Raw genomic sequence first — 23,314 nt, forward strand, 5'->3', positions numbered from 1 at the left:
GCTTGCCCAGGTCTGTCACTCCCAGAGGTACGTACCCTGGCCATGTAAACAGATGGCAGGTTCTTGTGTGTGTGTGTGTGTGTGTGTGTAGGTGTGTGTAGGTGTGTATGTGCAGCCATTCGGATGACAACCCACTGTCATCTCAGTGGAGTGTAACTGGTTTACAGTCTCAGCAGCTACCAAGCGCAACTCTGCTACGTCCCACCGACTCGTGTCCTAGCGTGACAAACTGAGCACGAGATGACAAAAAAGTGAAATGCATCATCCGATAGAAGCTACTAAATGAATCACGAGCGGAAGAGATGAAAAAACTCGATCCAAAATGTCTACGGTGGTGCCTGTATGAGTTTAAGGAACGCCGGGATCCGAGTGGGACCGCTTAGACCAGGGGTCTCAAACTCAATATCTTAATTTTTATTTTTCTACACAAAATAAGATGAAAAATAAATAAACAAATCAAGAATAAAGAAAATCAATCAATCAGTAAGAAATAAATATAATAATAATAAAACGGCAAATAATAAAAACTTAAGAAACCACACAGTTGGTGGGTAGACAAATTATTTTTTTTCTGATTAAAATTAACAAAGCATTATTAGAGCCATTATTTATATTATATATTTATTTATATTTATATTGCGCAACTGCAGGGTCTTGAGACACATGCTAACTCGCAAACTAGAGAGCTAGCAACCTAAACGGTAGCCTTCGAGTTATTTCCTTTAAACTTAAAACTTAAAAACTTACCACTTCCACACGGATAGGGAGGATAACTATTAACAGTTATTTAACTTTTAACATGAACATTAATCAAACGTAATAATTTTTTCTGGGTACATGATACCATACAGCATCCATATCAAACTTGCGCGGGGCCTCAAACTAGTGTCCTGCGGGCCACATTTGGCCCGCGGGCCGTGTGTTTGAGACCCCTGGTTTAGACGCTTTTCGGGGGTTAAGCATTGAGATCCCTCACCATAAATCTTCTGGATGCCCAGCAGGTCGTCCATAGGTAGTTTGAAGTTCTCGGTGTCCATGTACTGGTAGAAGGGAGCCATGATGGCCGTGGGGTCGTTGGAGTGCTCCAGTCCAAGAGCGTGGCCAAGCTCATGTACCGCCACCAGGAACAAATCATTACCTAGAAACAGAAAAAAAAAAAAAATAGAAGGGGGGGTTCAGACACAGATGACGTAGCAAGCCGGTCATTAACGGAGAGAGCGCTACGCAGGGAGGACAACCGCACGGCGCACACTCTCACAATGTAATTAGTGTGTGGTTGCGGTTAACCGACACGGGTCTGAACTTTTGGCTTTGTGGTTAACAGCTAACTTCCACACGTATCATTTGGATTTCTTAGGCGCCCCTGCCAAGCGTGGCCCCTCGACGGCCGTCACACAGAAGCCACCATAAAAGGATACGTTCATCTCCACACAGAAGCCGTATTAGTCAACTTCCAAAGCCGCCGATTCTGTAAGCGGGACTATTTGTAGCTTCAAGGTTGCCTTCCCGGTGCCTCCCCCTTTTCCCGACTGAACGTTCCCTCTCATTGAAGCAAGAGTTCCTACAGCAAGACAAATTGTTCCCATGAATGATGCATCGTCACACGGAGAACAGATCATCACAGACAAACGCCTTATTTGGAACATCACAAAAGCCGATGATTATCTTTGGATGATTCCTGTCAAGTCCAAAAGAATAAATAACCAAGAGCTCATATTTCACCAAAAAGACTTGGCATCCGTCCCAAAGAAAGTTGAGATTTTATAGCAAAATTGAGGGAAAATGTATGCAAGCTTGTAAGACCCAACAAGTGTCTGGGGATTAGCTTTAAAGCAAATAAAGAGAGACGAGTGTGCGCTAGAGACTGACAGAGAGAGAGAAAAAGAGAGAACGAGGGAGAAGATAAAGAGAAAAGAGAAATGGCTGAGTGATTTTAGAATCAGCTATGCAGGAAACGTTGTAGCGCCGCGCTGCCAAAAGACAATTCTTGAGGCCATTTGTAGAAACGGAAGGTTAAGGGCGCTCGGTGTTTTAATCTGAACGTGACACAACGTTACCGACAAAGAAAAAGTATAATACCGAGGCACGTCTCGCTATGACTTTCACTTTTCACTGCTTAAGTCTATTTCCAAATATACGTACGTGTTAAAAAAACATCATATGGCGATCCCTCGCTGTTTGACAGTTGCCTACAGCCTTTTATTAGTCCAAATATGTATATTTACTCATTTGGTATTCAACCACAAAACGGCATCTCCCCGGGTTACAGGTGTGTGTGATAGAAAGTGTCGCTTGGTTTGAATAAATATAAGACCGCCAGTCTTTTTTTTAGCAAAATATGCTACTTTTTCATCACTTGTTGCCAGTTAGTTCATCGAGTTGACATTGCTAATTGCAGGATGGAAAAAAGTCAAAAATCCACACCAAAATAAACTTTATGGAACACAAGACGGGTGTAGAATAGATACCAGATAAACAGGAAGTCGACGGATGAAAATATAAAAAAGATGAGGTAAGATGAGTTTTGACTCCAAGGTTCGGAGTAGTTACTTATCAAGAACATACAGTAGGTTACCACAATCCAACAACCTTGGCGTTTACGGCATGACCTTCAGTCATAACGTGACCATTTCATTTTAAAGATAGAAATAAAGACACAAAGAACGATGGCAAGTTAACACAAGATGGACGATCCTGCTTTGCGTTCCGTCTTCCTTCTCCGTGTTTGTAGTAAAGCAAACAGAGATTAGAAACGGCGGCGACCTGCTCCTTCATAATTTACGAGCTCCCTGCCCATGCTGCTGCTGCTGCAGCGGCCCCATCTGCCTGCCGGGGGGGCACAAGTGACGTGGGAATTCAAGCTTTCCACACCCAGGATAAACACCACAAATCAGATACGGGGCTCCGGACGACGCCGTCTGTCCGATTGCGGTAATAGTTCAGTGTTGTCAGTGCAAGGCTCCCAGGGGCCTGTAACCCTCCGTTAACGAGGCACGGCAATCCGTTCGATGTCGGAGATCTGATGTGGGCTACAAGAACGTGACACACGAAGGACATCAAATATAGGAATTAAACCCACTTCTGTGTCAGGTAATGGTAATTGTTCTAGATGTTGTAGTTTGCATCTAGCCGTGGCCACATAGTAGCCACATGCTCACCAAGATGGCGGCCGGTAATTGCATTTCCAGTGTTGTTTTCTGGAAATACTAGAGAAAGCTGTTTCCACCATGATAGTGAAGCTATACGACAGAACACTTAGTGCTTCGCCTTCACGTAACGGCGTCCAACTAAAGGATACGCGGAAAGTCAATAAGACTGTTGTATCGTGTTACACACTTCCTAACATTGCCTGAAATCCCCAAAATGGGGAAGAGGAAAAAAGGGAAGTTGTGAGCAGATAGAGCTCTAACCAACGGATGGAGCTTCCTTCAGCCTGTCATGGCACCTCGGAATATTTTTTAAAGGAGACTTTAAAAGAAAATACTTTCTGTTCAGCGATGCCAGAGTGTGACCCAGGGGCCATTTGCTGCCCGCGGCTGTTTTTTTATCGGCTCACGGCACTTTCTAAAAATAGAATTAGAAATATAATACATATTTTTGATAAATAAATATAATAGGTTGCCGGCCTGCGCTGGTACACCTGCACCATTTCCTTTTCCCCTGGTGCAAGTCTTCAAGTTCTTCTTTTGTAAAGTGTGCTTATTTTTTTTGCCAGTCTCTTCCCCCTTCCTCTTGTTCTCTCCTTTTTTCTCACATGTTATGAGAATACACTGAAAATGTGAAATGTAAATTCAAAAAGAAAGTTGAAATTAAAAATTAAAGTTAAAATATTAAAAACAATGCAGTACGTTTTAGCGCGTCGACCAAGTACGGTAATATCTGGTGTTGTAATGACACACCATGCACCATTAAACGTCATTATTCTGCTCTGTCAAACATCATTTTCTGTCCAGCGGTGACAAGTGAGTGAAACAAAAGAGCCAAATTGTGCTGAGTTTTTTTTTTTTTTTTTTTTTTTTTTGATGCACCTTTGCTACTAAATTCTTTTCCGAGAGCAAACCACAGGCAACATACCGTGTGTACTCTGCACTCTAGTAATTATCTATTTACACAAACTGCTACTGAGTGAGATTCTGACTTTGGAATATTGCCAAGGATTGGAATATCAGCCGCTCCCGTGGACTTGAGGTAAATAAACCAGCAGAGAGAATATAATTAATGCTGCCAGGGAAAGGACATCCTTTATTCTTGTCATGTTTATCTCTGTGCTGCACCTGTGAGTAAGACAGGGGATTGGTGTACATTTATATTGTGATCATTCATCATTAATAATGCATTTCCAGGCGCATGGGCTTTCAACAAAAAAAAAAATGTCCCTAAATGTGTCCTTGGAAACCCCAAACCATAATAATGCTGGTGAAAACTCCGTTTATAAGCGATAGTCTGTACACATCATTTTCAATTAGGCTGCAAAACGCTCGGAAAGTATTTTTCTTCCGTCACCGAGACTGGAAAGTCAGCGCACTTCTGAAAGTCATGCTGAATTTCAGGCAAACGAGCAGCGACAGCCTGGCAACGACTTTATTCTAATATGACTGTTTTATTCTAATATTCCAAAATGGCCGTACACAAACGGTTCTTTTATGGTTCGGTTTTCGTTAAACATTTTAACCCATATTTTGTCTGGGTTTTCGTGCAAGGTACTCGTCCGTTTGCGACCGGGCGTACAAACAAAGCACCCTATACATTTTGCAGATTGTAGAATTATTTTCCATCACTTTATGTTTGTAAAAGTATAATTATTCAGTTTAGAAATTGATTTTTTAATAATATTAATGGTTGACACGACGAATTACAGCAATCACTTTGATTTTTGCTGCTTCACTTTAGCATGGCTTTCGAAAATATATTCATCAATAAATCATATATGACCTATTAGTCAGAGTCTAAGCAAATGTTTTATATTTCCTCAAAATCATAGCATAAAAGGCATAAAAATTTCTAAATAAAGTAAAATACAAATATAAGGCATTCAGAAGACATGTTGCGATGATGGGTAGTATTCTACAATGGTCACTAGGTGTCAGTAATGTTACACTAGAGAGACAACAGTCTCAACAACAGGAAGTACTGTCCAGGAAGTCTCCCAATGCTAACATGCGAGTGTATATTATGTCTTAAATGTCTTATTTTCTCTTATGATGTCTACTATATTGGGTAATAAGAATATAGAGGTGAATATAGGGGTGCTATTTCATGTCTAGAGGGCTCTAATAATGTTGAAAAGCATATTTGGAAGGTCACAAAGCTCGTTTTCTAGTCACCAACTATGAAAATATTAAATTTTTTTAATTCACTTTTAACAGTTGGAAGCGACTAACCGCCATACATGATTAATACTGGAATTGAAGTTACATTATTTCCTTTTGGAAGGAATAAATAACATAAATTCATATCATAGGATTGTTGACACTTCCAATCTTGTCAGGACTAGAAGGGGCGGACACCTCCTCATGGAGGTCTGACAGACGTCCAAGCAAAAACAGTATTTGAGATACACAAACAACATCACAATCTGGGAGATTTGGGAGCTCAGCCGGGATGTCGTACGCGGCAATTTCTGAGAGTCTTCCCCAGGATTGGGAAGCGTTGGCAGCTCTGCCTGATTTGTGTGTGTGTGTGTGTGTGTGTGTGTGCGTGTGCGTGGGCGGAAGAGAGCTCCGTCGCCCGTGTGGAAGTTGATGCCGCAGTCAGTAGGTGGCCGTCTATTTCTAGTGGCAGCCTGGTGGGCAGGAACACGCGCTGACGTCTCCGCTTCCCTTTCCCCATGATTTCCTTCCAAGCGTGTGAATGGCAAAGCAAAAACGCCTGCGTTCTCCTTGAAAGTGACATTCATAATTGGAAATTGATGCATAACCTGCGAAGATCATTTCACACGCAATAAAAGAGTGCAATAAAAGCTTTATCTACTGTGGTATATGCCGACACTTGTATCCAATGGCGCAATTTATTAAGTGATAAATTAACGTCAGGATTGGGATATTTAGTGGCTGATATCACTTTTAACAAATGCTTTCTGTCTTCAATCCCTGCTGATGATGTTTTTGGCACATATAGTTTTAACAAAACATGCAGAAATATGTGCAACTTTTCGACAATAAAGTTTTCCTTTGTTTCTGCAAAAAGGAACAATAATTCCATCCATCTAACTAACTAGTTTTCCAGTCTATATGTTAAGTTGCATCAGTCGGAAAAATGCATCATGTAGAGGAAAATATACATACAAGTCACACCGGACTATAACTTATTAAGTTATAGTCTAGATTTCCGCTATGTCAACACAACACGCTAACGTTATTCAGCTCCACAGGACCATAAAGAACATACCTGGGAGGCCGAATAAGCGAGTGCAAAGAGAAAGTTGCCGGTAAGCAAGTTCACCGAGCTCTCGATCTCAATCCACATCACTGAATCCATCAAATTCTTCATCGTTTGTGTCCCTACCCGACAACGCCCTCTTGTGATTGTTGTTGGCGTTGTCATGTGATGACAGGCCAGAGAAATTATTTTTAAAAAGTGTGACATCAGGAAATTACGGTACAGCAATCCAGAATTTCTCATTTTAACGTCATCACCAAGTTCTATTATTAGTAAAAAAAATAATAATAAAAAAACAGGCATATGTAAAAAAAAATGTGTGTGTTTGTATGTCTAGAGGGCTCTAATAATGTTAAAAACTGCATTTAGAAGGTTTTCTATTCTCAAAACGTGGAAATATTTCCATTTTCTACACTGTCAAAGCTGTGTTAAAATTGCTAAGCTTTTTGTTTGATATTTGGGGAAAGCGTACATCATAAAGAAGTAAGAATTTAAGAATTAAGAATTTATAAGACTGTAGTTGTCTTTTCAGGAACTGCGAGCCAGTGATTGATTTATTTTCTGCTGCCAACTTTGTTTTCCTGCAAAATCCAATCAGCTTGAGTATGACTTCCAGTGAAAATTGGACGTGTTTTATCTTTTCCAGCCTGCATCACTTTGATTTTTCCATTTTTTTCCCAGCTTCAGTCCAACAAGATGACCTTAGGATAAGGCCAGTATGGCTGCTTGCTTGTTTGCAAACACAACTGTGCAGAAATAGAAAAGTGTCCGCTATCAGCCTAAGTGGTTGTAGCATGTCAAGATCCAATACCCCCGGATCCAAAAACAACCGAGCCATCCCCGAGTTTTCTTCTTGTTATCCCGTGGACAAGCCTTCCAAATATATTGGCTTTGTTGTTCCACCGCCATACTTCATATTGTTATTCTCAGGACTGCGACTCGTGCCCGTCTCATCCTATGACGCCTTTATGATATGTCTTTCATGTATTGATGGATCACAGCAAGCACACTCGGAAAGCTGTGCGGCTGTGGGAGTTGCACCATCGCTCCTCTTGTTTTGCCAGGATGTCCGACTGTCAATGGAGATACTGTCCTATCGTCCACCTCCTAACAATCTTCTTTGGCTATAATATGTTTTCTCAACATGATAATCACCGACAGTGAGAGGATATGAGCGTTAATATAACATGAGAATAAAAGGAGAATGAAAAGGCAGTTTCTTGCCGTTCTTCGCTTAAAGGCATCAACAGTTGGAGGGAGAGTCTATAATAAGCGTCCATAATGCAGTGTCCAAACATGGTGAAAAATGAAAGGATGCAAGGGCCGCTTTGGTATTTAAAGGAAAAAAAAAACTACATCGCTGCTCTGTGATGTATTATTAGTTATTATTAGCTATTATTAGTATCATTCCTAGTATTATTCCTTCCTCTCCCCCCCATTTTTGCTGTGTTCTGAAATACATTTTCCAATAATTTAAACATTCTTCTCAAATAATTATTATAAAAATAAAAAAATATCTATATAAAATATATAAAAAATTATTCCCATAATATTTGTATTTTATTCGCAATTATTATTATATTCTAACTTAAAAAACAAATTTTAAAAAATGTCTGTAATCCTGAGAAATCTTCTTTATAATATTCTAATTTATTCCCATAATATTTGGATTTTTTCCTATAATATTCAAATTTCCTAAATTAATTTTGTAAAAATGACAAATGTTTTTAGTTTTGTTTGTCTGACCTTACTCTTGTTAGCTGTTACTTTTAGAAAGTGCCATGGGGAAATTTTAAAAAAAGGTCTAATGTCTCTTCAAGTCGGACGTTTTATTCCAGTGTTCCAGTTTTTTCCTGGAAGAATACAAGGATCCTTGAACACAGAATGTCCAGCACTTTAGACTCTCAATTTATTCATAAAAACGCTTAGCATGCTCTCATATTTACAAAGAAATGACACTGAGAATGTCCATTTGTTCCCCTTTGCAATTGCAGATATTTTCTGACTTTATCCTTGAGCTGCTAAAAGCTAATTACACTCCACCGCTCTGAAAAGGCCGCTAACTAATCCTAATAGGAAGCCCATTCTACAGCGTGCCATGCAAATGACCTCGTCGCTGAATGCTACTTTTGAGTAATCCTCGCCGCGCACGTGCCGGCGTTGCCGGGTGAAAGTGCAGTCAAAACCGTGCGTGTGAACACGAAGCGGCGATGCGAGATGCTGAGCTGCGTGGATGCTTATCTCCATGCAGACAGGGGATTAATTCTCCAGTGTTCATCTGTGGCGTCATCATCCAAAACAACAAGTGCAACATCCACGGTGCGATGCGGCCAACGGCGGCCGCTGCGACAACTGATCCTTCGCCTAAGCGCTGCGAGGGATTAGGTACGACTGACTCTGGCAGCTTAACGGACAGGACCTCATCACTGGCGTGTTTGTGGAGTGTGGAAACTAAAATAAAACAATTTCCAGCACGAGATGTTTTTACCCTTCGGTAAGGTGCAGGGAATGAAAGACGCCATATTGGCTTTCTTACCAATATCCCATATCCCGATATTATCCAGCATTTCATTTCCGATACCATTATCATTTATCATCGTAGATTGCAATTACAATTTCATATGTCATATCATCCCGGTAATCCTAGTAATAAATGGCAGAAGATGGATGGATGTCATATCATTATTGGTAGAAAAAAACATCAGATTTTATGCCAATATCAGCTCCCTAATATATCTTTGCACAGAAGACATATTTGACCCCGGAGTCGGACTGACTTGAAATTTCTCACACAGTCCAATGCGCTCTACAAAACCACCCACAAACTGAATTCCATTCAAAACAAACATTGAAGCTTCATTAAATCAAAGCAGCGTTTCTAAATGAATGTTGTTGGGAAGTCAATTCAAAACTCCCAAAGCACTTGGGCATCCAATTTAAAAATGTACCCAGAACGCAATAAACGGGTAAAACTAAAAACAAATAAATGTTCATCAGATACTACGCCTTGAGGTGAAAAAGTCGTCAATAATATAAACTTAAGTAATACGGTCGTTTTCAAAAGACGGGTGTTAATCGATCGTGTAGACAATGGTTGTAGCCATGCTAAATTAACAATTTCCTTTATGGAGTTTTGAATGGTGACAGCTCAACTGTAAAATACAAGTGAAAAGAATACTTTGTGGATGTATTTTGACCTGATCAAAGTACAAGCAGGTACCAGGCATGGTGAAGAGTATCGGCGGTGGTTTTACGGGGAATTTAAAAAAGAACTCGCCGCCGCAAGGTGGAAATCGGAAGTGCGTCGCTGTGTACCGGCATCTTGTGTGTGTTTCATGATGTTACACTGAAGTAGACGGAGTATCTGCATGTTGAGTTGAAGACACCGAATCGCAACCGTCAATGACGGATGCCTCCATTTCCTCGCAGGCAGCACACGAAGGCGCAATTGATGTCTTTACCTGCACATTTACGTAAACAGCTTTCCGTTCTCGGAGTGGACCACAAGGCCAAACAGGATTATTATCATGTCTGCCATTGTTACTCAACTTGAAGGAGGAATTTGAGCCACATCCATCAAACCCACGAAATATCGTTGTTACCCGAGCCTTGAAAGATCAGGATTGTGTTTTCGACAGAAACTTCCTCGCTTCTCCTTCATTGGCATTGTGCTCGGCAGCTCCCACACATCTCCTGCGCTCTCGCCCATTTCCTCTTCAAATATTTTCTTTACTTCTTGCAATACTGCTTCCCTTACCGCCTATCTCTCCTGTGAGCTCTTCAGGCTCCAATATTTGTTTGGAGACACACCGCCACTCTCCTGTTATCCTTCCCTTCTGCTTTCTCGTCTAGTCTTTTAAATCTCATTTGTCTCCGTCTTTTCCGCCGTGCTTCCTGTTCGGTAATCTGTGTCGTTGTTTGGACTCATGAGTTGCCTCTGTGGACCACTGGAAGGGTCCCTTTGGAATCTGTTGAGCTATTCCGGCTTTCATCGCCCCAAGAAGCCTGATTCCCAAAAATACACAAGTCAAAGTAACTAACCCGAGTCAGTGCTTACCATCATGGTTGGGGTTGCCGAGTGTCCACGGCTCGTCCGAGTCAAAGTGTGTGTCTCCTCCGATGCCCGGCCCCGGGAAGTAGGCGTGCGCCAGGAATCCGCCTTCACCGTCAAACGGGGAGCTGTCACCGTGGAAACCGGAGGCGAAGATGATGGTGATGTCCACGTCCTTCTTGGTGCGCTCCAGTTCGCTGTAGGGCACGGCCTCGAAGCGCAGCGGCGTCACGTTTTGCCACACGTCGAAGGCTCGTCTGATGGCATCGTGGGTCTCCTCGGCGCCGACTTTGGGTGTCACGTTCTTTATGCTGCGGAGATACCACACATGCAAAGTAGTCATCGAACCGTGGAAAATAAGCTCATCCTGCACGCTGCCGTTTCCCGCGCTTATTGCGACTCGCTTCCACAACTCAATGGAGTCGTTCGTGAGCGAGGGCAGTCGTGATACGTTGCAGGTGTGGAGAGGATTGGACGGTTTTCTTGCTACTTTCTAATTAAGGATTATCAACAGCCCGCTGAGTCTGCTTGGTCATGGCGGGGAAAACGTCTCTTGGATTTATTTGCTCTGAAAATATCCGGTGGTCTTAAATTTAGGTTTTGTTGCCGCATAGGAGAACATCTGCATCAACCAACCGCTGCACGTGTGCCTTCTGATGGAGCTGAGGTTTTTTTTTTTTTTTAAAGTAGCGGCGCAGGCAGAGATTACATGGGCGGTAAAACATGAAAAATTGCGGGCTGTGAAATCTGCAAAGCTTGCCGCAAACATCACTTTTGACATTACACAGCCGCTTCATCTCCGCATCGACATTGAGTGTTTGTAAACCTTATTGAAAGACCACGGCAGTTAAAAATGTCATAATGCGGCGAAATAAACGATAGGCAAGCAGAAATGTGGACGCAAAAACCGCATCTCGAATTTGTTGTTAAAAGTATTTAACGCATTCCATCAGGACTTCCACTCAAAATATTCGCTTTACTGTTTTATCACTGGAGTGCATGAGTGCTGCCGGTAGTGCATTTAGGGCGGCTTTTTTTGCAAACATGGAAAAAAAATCAGCTGTAATTTTATTTTTAAAAAGTCCAAAAATGAAGAGAAAAAAGTTTAATATAAGAAGAAAAAGTCATAATTTAATTTAACGTGGAATAATATTTTATAAATAAAAATAATGGGCGGAACGGTGGACGAGTGGTAAACGCGCAGACCTCACAGCTAGGAGACCAGGGTTCAATTCCACCCTTGGCCATCTCCGCGTGGAGTTTTGCATGCATCTTCCCACATTCCAAAAACATGCTAGGTTAATTAGCGACTCCAAATTGTCCATAGGTATGAATGTGAGTGTGAATGGTTGTTTGTCTATATGTGCCCTGTGATTGGCTGGCAACCAGTCCAGAGTGTCCGAAGACAGCTGGGATAGGCTCCAGCACCCTTGCGACCCTCGTGAGGATAAGCGGTAGAAAATGAATGAATAAATAAAAATAACATAATTATTCCGTTACAAGCTATTTTTCAGAAGGTTATAACCGCAATAGGTGCGTCCCATTACGTGCATTCTTAGCCTCCTCTTTACAGCATTTTTTAAAATATTTTTTTTTCTTTAGAATGCACAGAAATGACAAAGATGCCCGTCCCTGTCTCCCATAAGGATTGTAGATGATTCCAAAGAAAGTGAACTTTTGCTGTGAGGACAGGTAGTTGCTTGAGCTGATCCCGTAAGCGTATGCGCATCCTATTTCAAGGGCAAACATTGATTAAAGTGCAAAACACACACACACACACACGGGGAACAGCTCCAAATTGACGAATGAAAGAATTCAAACCTTCTCCGAGGCCATATCAATGATTGAACTCCATGTTGCGAGGTGATAATTACTGTGGATGCGAGTGCTACGCTATAATAGCACGTGCACGCAGGGAAAAACAGTAGGGATGCCAAAGCTAATTAGGGCCTCCCAACAGCACCGACTGTATGCGGCAATGCGGAAAGGAGCGCACGCTGGGTGCCCGTGCATTAATTATGCCTTTCCAAATGCCGCCTTTGTTTTCTGATGATTATTTAACGAATTTGATGAAGAAAGATGGATATTTTAACGGGGGGGACCATGTGACCAAAGCTGGAATGAAGAAGATTGGAACGCTTGGAAGGACGTGAAGGATTCAGTTGCGGGAACGTGTCATTGCATTTATTACCTGCCTTTATTGATCAACAGGTCTGTCCTATTGATCCGACAGAATGTTAGATCCACTTTAGCTAATGAAAGATAATAAATAAAATATCTACTGCACCATGACCTTCTGTTCCGTTTCTTAGTGCCCCCTGCTGTGATTCAAAATATCATTAATTCGGGTTTTAAGATCAAATCACTTTTTTTCAAAATGATCTTCATTCTTCTCCAAGTGACAAACACGACATGACAAAGACCCAAGCTGAGATTTACTGTGTACCCTTCAGCTCCGCTTCCATCGGAACACCATGATATTTTTCCGTGTTCCCATTGTCAAAGGCTGTGAACCTACACAAATGTTTTGACTTCTGGCGGCGTACCAGCTGCTAAAGTTTACTACGGGGGTGTCCAAACTTTTTCCAGGAAGTGAAAAATGAAAGGATGCACTTTTGCCATATATTACTCAATATGCTGAGAAGTTACATATAAATATTGTATATTTCAGGGCAAAAACTGCCCTTTTTTGCCCATTTTTGCAGATTTTGCCCCCGAAAATTTTAACTTTCTTCATAAATTTTATTTTAGTCCCATAATATTTAGACTTATTGACTGGCGACCAGTTCAGGGTGTAATGGAAGACAGCTGGGATAGGCACCTGCAGTCGTACTGAAGATAAGCGGCATAGAAAACTGATGGATGGATGGAATATTTTGACTTTATTCCCATATTATAACTTTTTTCCTTTTGATAAATTACAACTTTGTTTTGTGTATTGCTTATGTTACAATCTTAATAATGTGACTTTTTGTTTCCATTTGGATGTTTTCAATTGTTCATATTCAAAAAATAACAACTTTATTGGTTTATTTTTCATATATAAAAAATAAAAAATAAAAAATAAAAAATAAAAAATAAAAAATAAAAAATAAAAAATAAAAAATAAAAAATAAAAAATAAAAAATAAAAAATAAAAAATAAAAAATAAAAAATAAAAAATAAAAAATAAAAAATAAAAAATAAAAAATAAAAAATAAAAAATAAAAAATAAAAAATATTATCCTATATATAATATTATGACATTAATATTTCAACTTAAAAAATGTCCTTTTCCCCAACATTATGATGTTATTATATTGTAAAATTCCAACTGTGGTTTAAGAAGAGCTGGTAAATCCCCGGTACACTTGGTCAATGTCCGGGTGTCATGCAGATGAAGTCATGTACATGCATGCAGCGATGGGTGGGACAGCCGCCCCCTGGCCCCCTTGACTGACCATTCAACGTAACCAAGGTCTCGTGATATCCCCGACTAAAATCCCTGGTGTAATTCCGTCAGATGAGAAACGCAGAAAGCAGCAGCCTGAGCACTTCAGCTGCAAAACAGCGGCATGTCTAATCTAATAGTCCCCACGCATTCATCCTCAAAGCAAACAGTCCAACTATTAAGGATTGTCCCATAAAACACAAAGCCAGAGACTAAGCCACATTAGAGCCAGAAGAGATTTTACAAACGGTGGTCTAGTAACCTGAAAGTAAATCTCAGCTTAGAGCAACACTGAACTTCCAGTGACCTCCGTGTTTTCTACCTTCCGCCTGGAAGTTGACTTATCTCTTCCCATCACATGCTCTTTGGTGCCGCCGACGCGAGGAGCAGCACAACAAGTTTCAAAAGATAAAGCGTCTATTCTGTACTTTGATGGAAGGAGCGTTCAAAAGAACTCACCTGTAAGTGATATGTTTGTGTTGCCACTTTTGTCCCGTGAGGGCGTACCGCCGTTTCCTGACGTTGAATTTGGTTACACCTGCCATCTGGTCAGGAACGCCACATCGGGGCTTCTTCATCCACCTGCGGGATTAATATTACAAAACAATATTAACAAAAAAAAATCAGTTTTATAGAAATTGATAGACAGGACACCACAATACAGGTAATACTGTACAAAAACGAAAACAGGAAGAGGTACAAAAAGCAGGATTTGACCAAAGTTGGTCCACTTTGCTCAGTTAATTAACTAAAAGGTCATTATGCCCATCCCCAAAACGACGCATCTTCATGCGTAACAGAGATGACACCCCCAGCATGAGTCCACAACATCATGGTGACCACACCAGACAAGTATGCATTATTGAAATGATATTAATATTCCACTGAAAGGGCACCTCACCTTAGCGTGTTATTGCTGCATGGAGGGAAGCAGTGGGGGGGGGGGGGATAGAAAAACAGGCACATCGTTAGCTCATCACATCACACGTCCACGGTGCCGGCTATCTAGCTAGCTCTCTCGCGGCCGGGCCAACACGTTACCGCGTTACGGTTCAGCGGCCAAATCAAGCTCATCGCCATTCGGAGCACGGATGGCATTTCAGCGTTGACGGGGACAAATGTCACTGAACACTGTTTTGGTTACGAGCAGGTAGAAAGCCATCTTAGAAAGTGTCAAGGATCGATGTCGCCGTCTAAATGGCCGATTTTACTCTGAAGAGGATATTTCCTTTTTTCTTTAGCCTTTATTCCAATATTGCTGTTCTACATTTCAAATTTGTGATTTCAGTGTTATTCCTGTTATTAGGATCAATGTTGCTCTTTTTTTCCCTAATATTTCAGCTTTGTCCTTCATTTTTATACATTTTCTTTTTGTAGTTTTATGACTTTATTCACTTCATGTTAACTTTATTCCCAGAATATTTTCACCTCATTTTCCAAAAGAGTACAACTTTTTGTTTTGTTTCTAATTTTTCCTTTAATAATTAAATTTTTCTCGTAAATGTTTTTAATTTTATTCCTGTAATATTTTGACTTTATTCCCATAATATTTTCACCACATTTTCCAAAGTACAACTTTTAGTTTTGTTTCTAATTTTTCCTTTAATAATTCAACTTTCCTCGTAAATAGTTTTTAATTTTATTCCTATAATAATTTGACTTTATTCCCAGAATATTTTTCCACCAACCAAATTTTGCTTGGTTTGTTTTTCATATTACAAGTTATTAAAATTATGTGTTTTTTTTCTTTATTAATATTTCAACTCTATGCTAATAAAATGACATTTTTTTTTCCTCATAAAACTGTGACTTTTTTCATAATATTTTTACTTTATGTTTGTAAAATTACCGCTGATTTTTCCTTTTTTGCTGTTATTATTGTTTTTTTTAAATGTCTTATGAAGTTAGATTTTTGCAAATTTGGCAAATTGCCTCTCCAAGTGGCTCGGCGACTATGGTTCTGTAAGTAATGTGCAACTATAATGAGATATCTGTGTGGATTAAGAAACGTGGTATTTTTGTCATCAGCGTTGATAATTAGGACAGCGATATTGTCAGTCAACTAATTAGCAAATTAGTCATGCAGCTCATTTGGTGCGCCTGAAATACACATACAATGCATCCATTTAATACGCACACATTTAAAATAGTCGACCTTTGTGTGGGTGCCTTGGCAGAAATGCACGGTGTGTTATTTGCGGGGTATTTCATAAGCATATTTCATAAGCATATTTCATACGCCACTCACTCTATGGTGCTGCTGTCCAGAGTCCCTGTAACATTGAGGCCGTAGCGGCGCTGCATGGCAGCAATAGCAGACTGCATGACTCGGGCAGAACGCAGCACTGACATTCTGGGGTCTGCAGGGGGGAGGTAGCCATACCTTTGGAGCCATGCCTGTGGGCGAAGAAACACAAGAGAAGGGGGGGGGGGTTACACATCAGGTTTTCCGGTCAGAGGCTAATAGACCGGCCGTTGCGAAACAGGCTTATTTGCTCACATGCAGAGAGTTCAATGTTTGTTATCGCGCTTGTGCTGCGAAATGGCAACGTCTTGAATCAGCCGATTACTATCTTTGCTCTGCTTTAGCATACCGAAGCAGAAACAGCATTTGTCGGAAACAATGTTGTGGATTGCACCCCCAAAAAATGGAACTGTGGTATCATCCGTGCACTTTTCTATACTACTTCCTCTGTTCGGTTTTACGAGTGAGCTGGCAGTCGATCACACAAACTGAACCTACTACACTGTCACAGACTCAGATTTGCTGTGAATAATAGTCAAGATCCTGTACATCCCCCATCCAAATGTATTATTTTTATTATTAATATATGGCAGCAGAGATAAAAAAACATGTTTCATGTACAGTATTTCTATGTTCATAAAGCAGAATGCAATCTTTTATGGTGTTGTTTGGCTTGTCGGAAAAAGGATTTGCTGTAATAGAGCTCTCAGTGTCCCCTATAAAATCCTGCCAAAGGGAATCACGGCTCAGATCTCGGGACAAGCCTGGATGAAGGGGGGGGTCGGCTGGGCTTTCCCACGGAAGAGCTTTAGGGATTTGGCTCGTCCCAGACGCTCTGTTTTCCTCATCATCAAAACGGTAAACAGAGCGTCCGACGTCTGTTTTCGTGAAAGCAACCCATAAAAAGAGACAATAAATTCTATATTTTGAAGTATGGAGATGGGAAGCACAAACAGGCCGCAAATTTCCACACTTTGCCTTCATTCTGGAAAACTTTTGGGGAGAAACATGAGCACACACGGCACGACACATATGACATTTGGGTAGAATACATAAAAACATATTTAAAAAATATGCCATAATTTCTCTAAAATAAAAAAATAACAAAGTTGGCATGTTTGAAAAATTAGGTTAGAGAAAATGTGATGAGAATAAAGTTAATATTATGGGAATAAAGTCATAATTATGACTTGAAATATTTGAAAAAAAAAAAAAAACAGCAAAAATGGAAAATACCGCAGTAATTTTACCAGAATAAAAAGAAAAAAAAGTCATATTTCAACAAGAAAAAAAGTCAGAATTTTACAAGCTACACTTGCAATATTACATATTTCAGTAATATTATGATTATGATAATGGTTAGAAGCGACCAGCAGTACTAGCCAGCTAACGTTATGAAGTCAAATAGCGTAATATCACCTACGGCCAAGGAATCCTGACCTGATGGATCAATATTAACAATATTATGTACTGGTAATTCTTGCCAATACCATGTAAAGTCCTGATAGTGCCTTTTGCTCAATATACTGCAAGAATATAAATATAACTTTATAACACCACTAGTTTGACCTCTAATACACACTTTGCCTTTTCTTGTCCTGTAATCTGTTCTTCCCTCAAGTCTCGTCTTTCAAAATGGCAGCCACTTTTGGCTCTTTTTGACCACAGGCCCGGTGAAGAAACTTCTGATGCATGAGAAGAAAAAAAAAAAGGCCAAATAAAAAATACATCACAAGGCTGCCCCCCCCCCCATTTTGAAATAGAATCCGTATCAGTCAGTCAATTACAGGGTGATAGTGGTGGGGGTCACTGAGCGTCAATCAATCCAAAAATACTGGGCTGGTTGTGTCATCGTGTCTAATCGTGTTGGTTCATTTCAAAGTGCAACGATCCAGAAAGGGGGTGGAACTTCGAAGGCGGGACAGGGGCGTCTGCTGTCGCCGTTGCAGGATACTAGGCATGTCACAATAATTAATAAATCAATCAAAATTTCAGATCCACTGGAGATCATCATTACTTCCGCTTAAAGGGCTAAATACTCTATATTATACTATATTATTACATATATTACAATTAAAAAAACAGTCCCCGACGATAATATTGCTTATCGGCAATAATTTGTAGGACAATTATCGTCCAGCAAAATGTGTTATGGCAAATTCCCACTGAAGTCTCCTTCACTGTTCGGTGGGAACGTGGCTTCGGATGCAGCAACTCCTCGGAAAACATGAAACTTAGTGACCGGAGTTTGCAGGATACCAAAGGACATAAATTGTCCAGGCAGCAGTAGAATAAATGTAGTTGTGCCAAAATGGACGTGTGCTTCTAATTCCGGCTCTTCCCTTTAGCGGGCGTGGCCATCCGCCAGCGTTTTAATGGAAGGCCAACCTCTGCTAATAATCAAGGGTCAATTCCAAAGATGTTTTGGCTTAATCGGGTCCAAGGTCTCTGCTTCTTCCGGCCTTTATCGCCATCTTTCCCCCTCGTTATTTCTTTCAGTTCCTTTTTTAATCCTCCCTCTGTTGTCCGTGCGTTCATTGATTCCTTCCCTCCGTGCCGATGCGAGGATCCCTCCAAGCTGGACAGACTCCTTAATTCAATGAAACACAAATTCCTCTGCGCCTTCGCTACACAAACGGTGTTACAGGAGCTTGTAAGCATAGACGGGCGGAACGGGCGGAACGGGGGGGTTCAATAGAGCTCGGTGCTGTTGTAATAATAATGAGAGGGGATGGCAACTTTGCTCCATGCGCCGCATTACAACGACCTCACGGAGCCAACGGCCGGCGTTCCCAACTACAAAGACAAGCGGTGAACAGGACTAACATCCTCGCTCGGTGTGGATCAATGAGTGTTGGATAAGAGTTGAGAGGAAAAGCTCCATGAATTGTTAATGAGATGTTCTATGGAAGGAAGCCTGATGGTTGCTTCTGCTGCGATCCCTCGACGCTGCCTGATCATTTTACTTCAGTTTAAAAAACAACTGGATTTCTAACAACTGTGATGCAGAAATAAACAAAATTAAAAAGTAGCCCTGTTCACAACGTAGTAAAAACGCGTATTTATTCCTTGCTGAGAGCTAGATAGCATGATTGCTACTCTTCACATGCCCATCAAACATTAACAAGAGTTCTGTAGGCTTGGCTCACCTTAGCCCCGCCCCCAAATCCAACGCATTATCCCCATTACCGTTGCTTTGTATGGAGTTGTGGACTCCTATAGAGCAGCTACACACAATAACCGCACACAAAGCTTTCTAGATCTTCCAGATTCTGCAGTATTTTCATGGACTTCCATTTACTCCTCTGGGTACGCCCACTCCACTGTGATTGGTCACACTCCTGGGTGCTCCCGAGGACTGCAGCAATCTGTAGTCCGGATTGCATTAACTTCAGTAGAACTCGGCGTTAGCAAAACCTGCATTATGTGACACTTTGGCATCATTTAACACCGGAATACAACATGTATAGGTCAGGAAAGTGATTAAAAAAAGGAAAACTGTACTTTTTAAAATTTTGGTCATCATCCACAATCCTTAAGTGAGACGTCTTTTGGTTTTCTGAGTGTTCTAAACGTTTAAAAACAGCTACAATAAGGCAGCTAGTTAATGCATGTAACGGTTAAAAGCCCGCTATTAAAACCTCCAACAATGTTTCATGGCCTTATATCCATGCAGCGACGGGCACATTTGTGTAATACTTACACTATTTTGCCGAAAGAGTCCGGTATTCTCTGTATCGTTTAGTTTAAGTACCCAACTGCATGACAAGCACAACTCAATGCATTATTGCGGCCACTAGGTGTCACCAAAAACCAACCACTAGCCCACTTTACTAAATGATATGCAAGTCCCACCTGACTATATTATATGTTGCAGGGAAGCCCACCTACAGACATGGCACGGGCCTGTTTCACGGCTTCCGGAAAGAGCAGAGTCAAAGTACGAGTGAAGAATTCCCCTTTCACTTTTTACAGTAAGAAAGAGCGAAAGCAGAAGCAGCTGAAGCCTAAAAGGTCTGAATTGCATCAGTGCCTATTTCTGGGTTCTCCACACTTGAGTTCACTCCACTGAGAAGCAGAATTCACAATTTAAGAAGAGTTCAGCCTCGCCTTTACTCCTCTGCATTTATTTCCACGCTGTGTTTTTCCCTCCTCCGGTGTTACACAATAAGAAAAAATAGCTCGTGGTTTTACAAGGAACAGTTACAGACAACAGCACAGTCATTATCGAGGCACTTGGTGTCTTGCAAATTCTCCAACCACTTTGGGTCATCGCAGTAGCAGGAATAGAAAAGTTCAGTTGAAAGGAAGAGCAAAAGACGGCAGTGACAGACGCTACGTCCCCTCCAGATGCGTCACAAAGGACGAGAGCTGACGTGAACTCGCATCGTTCGTGTCCCCGGACCAACCCGCTCTCCCTCCCCGACTCAGACGTCTACCTGACAAGCAGAAGGTGGCCTAATTAGACGGCGGGTGCCATCAAAAGGCCAACGTGTGAGGCGATGGAATTACTCCATTATGGATGAGATGAGTGTCGGGGAGCCCGGTTGGCATGGCAACACACTTGCGGCACGTGGCGGCTGTTGATGTTGCCACTTCCGATGGATCAAGCGGGGACAAGCTAGGGATGTTTGACTGCGGCTCCGATGTGTAGGAATTGTTTAGGAGAGTTAAGGACATGACAGATTAAAAAAAGGGGCTTTAAAATGGTAAATAAACTTTAAAATTCATTCATGCATTGGAAAATGATTAATAATCAATAATTAATTGACAGCTATTTTGGTATTTGATGGATATTTTTTTCCATTTTCAATATCCTTGGATTTATTTTTAATTTCCTTAGTTATTAATACCCTAAAGGCATATTAAAAAATATATAATTCTACAAAATAATATAAAAAATGGAAAAATCAGCAGTAATTTTACAAAAGTCATGTCAAAATAGTAAGAGAAAAAAGTTGTGATCTTACAAGAAAAAGTCATAATTTTATGACAAAAAAATTGGAAAATGCAAAGAGAATTTTTTTTTTTTAAAGGAGCACAGATTGAAGTTGATAATAATAATAGGCTTTTTCCCTTTATCACAAAGCTGGGATGCAGTTTGTACTTCAATAAAAAAAATATCAAAGTACCCCTTGCATCCTTTCATTTGTAATACATGGCTCTCGCTGTAGTAAGTTTGGGCACCTCTGAGCTAGCCAGGGTTTGGCGGGAGACGGACAGGAAGCCCAGGCTCAAAAATAGCCATTTTTACAGGACTCTCAATTTACTTGCGGGGACGGAAGGTACCATGTCAGGAAAGTCGGGAATGATGTGAAAAATAAGCTCCGGCATAGAGATCGTAGATTGCGGACTCCTTGCTGTCATCACGTCTACTTGCTTTAAGTCTCCGATCTTCCCGGCAGGATTTGTTCAACACCAGGACGGCTGGAGCTCTCCGAGCAGGTGACCTATCGGAACACAATCCAAGGCCCACGAGCAAAGCCTGCCAGATCTGACCACTCTAAATTATTCATCACACCAGCAACCGCTGGTAAGTGTGCCAGGGTTGTCAAGGAAACCACGGCCTTCCTGCCCACACCGGTGACCCCAAACCCACACATCAACAGTGAATCTAACTGCTCCCACTGAAATCTGCATAAGACTCCACAGAGCCAGCGTGACTTCTAACAAAACCCAGTTTAACTTTGTGAAGCGACGCACGCTGGACACTGTAAAAGCCCGGCCCCCCCTCTCTGACATACACAAATGTAGAGCACGCCACGCATACCTCAGTGGCCCCATTTGGACAAAATGTCACAAAAATGTCACCCAGAAATGTCACAGTCTGATCCTACATACTGATCACAACGCTACCTTTTGAGAGCGTAGCCTTTTGGGGGTTAGGCTCAGAATTTGCACCGTCGGTACAAATGTAACTAAAGTACATGTGCAGACAACGCGGTGATGGACACCCTCGCATGCGAGACACCCTGGTGCCACCGGCTCGTGTTTCGGGTGTCAGGTGCGTTAAAAATGTACCTGCTCGGTAAACTGTGACCGCAGCACGAGTCTCGGAGGAACAATCTGTGTTGATATGGAGCCGGAACAAAAACACTAAAGCTAACAAGAGGCGTCCCAGGAGAAAAAATACTTATTTTCAAATTGGTCTTTTTTGGGCGGGGGGGTAAATATGACTAGTATCGGTGTTAAAGGCCACAGAAATCGGATTAATTGAGGATATATTCACAAACAAAAGAATCGCTGCAGATTAATGAATCCATCAGAAGCACTGTTAATAAATAAACACATCTCCAATGTTTGCATGTCACTGCGAGTGTAAGCGTGTCAGGAATACACACAACGTTGCCTCATTTTTCATATATTTCTGTTTAGAAATAAATACATAAAGTGTACTAATAGACTCCGTATCAGGCCACTTTTCATTAAGGTCAAGATTGCATGCTTTCGTCCTATCCAAGCCACAGCAGGTATCATTCAGTCATCCATCCATCTCGCCAAAGGGGCGTGTTAACAGATGACATTGCACCGCGGCAACTCCTCCCCTTGCCATGCGTTTTGCCTGCGCATGCAACTTTGCCGTGTCTCTAGCGGGAACGCTCGTCGTGGTGCAAAACATGGAGTGTGAAACGGAGCAAGACGCCTGGTGCCTATGTGTGTAAAATAGACGTGATGCATGCTTAGGCTCTGAGAAGACAAGATGCAATAAATGACATCAGAGGTTGGGTTTTTGAACACAAACACAAAGGTTTTCCATGTAACGTTGTTAAAAACATTAAGTAGCCTAATCCTTCCATTTTCTTATAGCTGTGATATTTTCTTAGGAAATACATACGCGGCGTATATGAGCAGATTTCTATTGTCATTGTGCTGTGAACAATGACAACTGCCTCCCCGTCGCTGTTAACAAGTGCACACAAAGATGCTTCCTGACAATCTGAAGGACGCCTTGAATGACTGAATGGCGCATTTTATACAATTTTTCTTCCGAGCGATGTTACTCGGCGTCTTGATGATGCCAACTGTTGCAACAAGCATTTAAATTCTCCATGGAGATGTTCCATAAGCCCATCCCAAGTATCGACTTCCTGAGAAATTTGGCATTGCGTGGCCGAACATGCAACTGTTAATCTTTGCCGTCGAATTGTCGTCAAGCACACAGTAAAACTCCCAAAGAGATAAGAGTATGCCAATGTAATAACTTTATTTC

The 23,314-nt window shown here is 41.3% G+C and overlaps 1 protein-coding gene across 3 annotated transcripts in view; it reads right to left on the minus strand.

Annotated features, from left to right (window-relative positions):
- LOC131108745 (matrix metalloproteinase-16-like) overlaps positions 1-23,314 on the minus strand; it is a 43,283-nt gene that overhangs the window by 16,036 nt on the left and 3,933 nt on the right. For 2 of the 3 annotated variants that reach the window (XM_058060001.1, XM_058060003.1), the window contains 5 exons: positions 16,108-16,256; positions 14,761-14,775; positions 14,319-14,441; positions 10,436-10,740; positions 977-1,138 (listed from right to left, as the gene is read on the minus strand). In XM_058060001.1, the coding sequence (XP_057915984.1) occupies positions 977-1,138; positions 10,436-10,740; positions 14,319-14,441; positions 14,761-14,775; positions 16,108-16,256 (754 nt within the window). The remainder of the gene's footprint in view (positions 1-976; positions 1,139-10,435; positions 10,741-14,318; positions 14,442-14,760; positions 14,776-16,107; positions 16,257-23,314) is intronic. The other variant, XM_058060002.1, reaches the window with a different exon arrangement.

The sequence above is a fragment of the Doryrhamphus excisus genome, chromosome 21, assembly GCF_030265055.1.
Source record: "Doryrhamphus excisus isolate RoL2022-K1 chromosome 21, RoL_Dexc_1.0, whole genome shotgun sequence".
In the NCBI taxonomy this organism is placed as follows: domain Eukaryota; kingdom Metazoa; phylum Chordata; class Actinopteri; order Syngnathiformes; family Syngnathidae; genus Doryrhamphus; species Doryrhamphus excisus.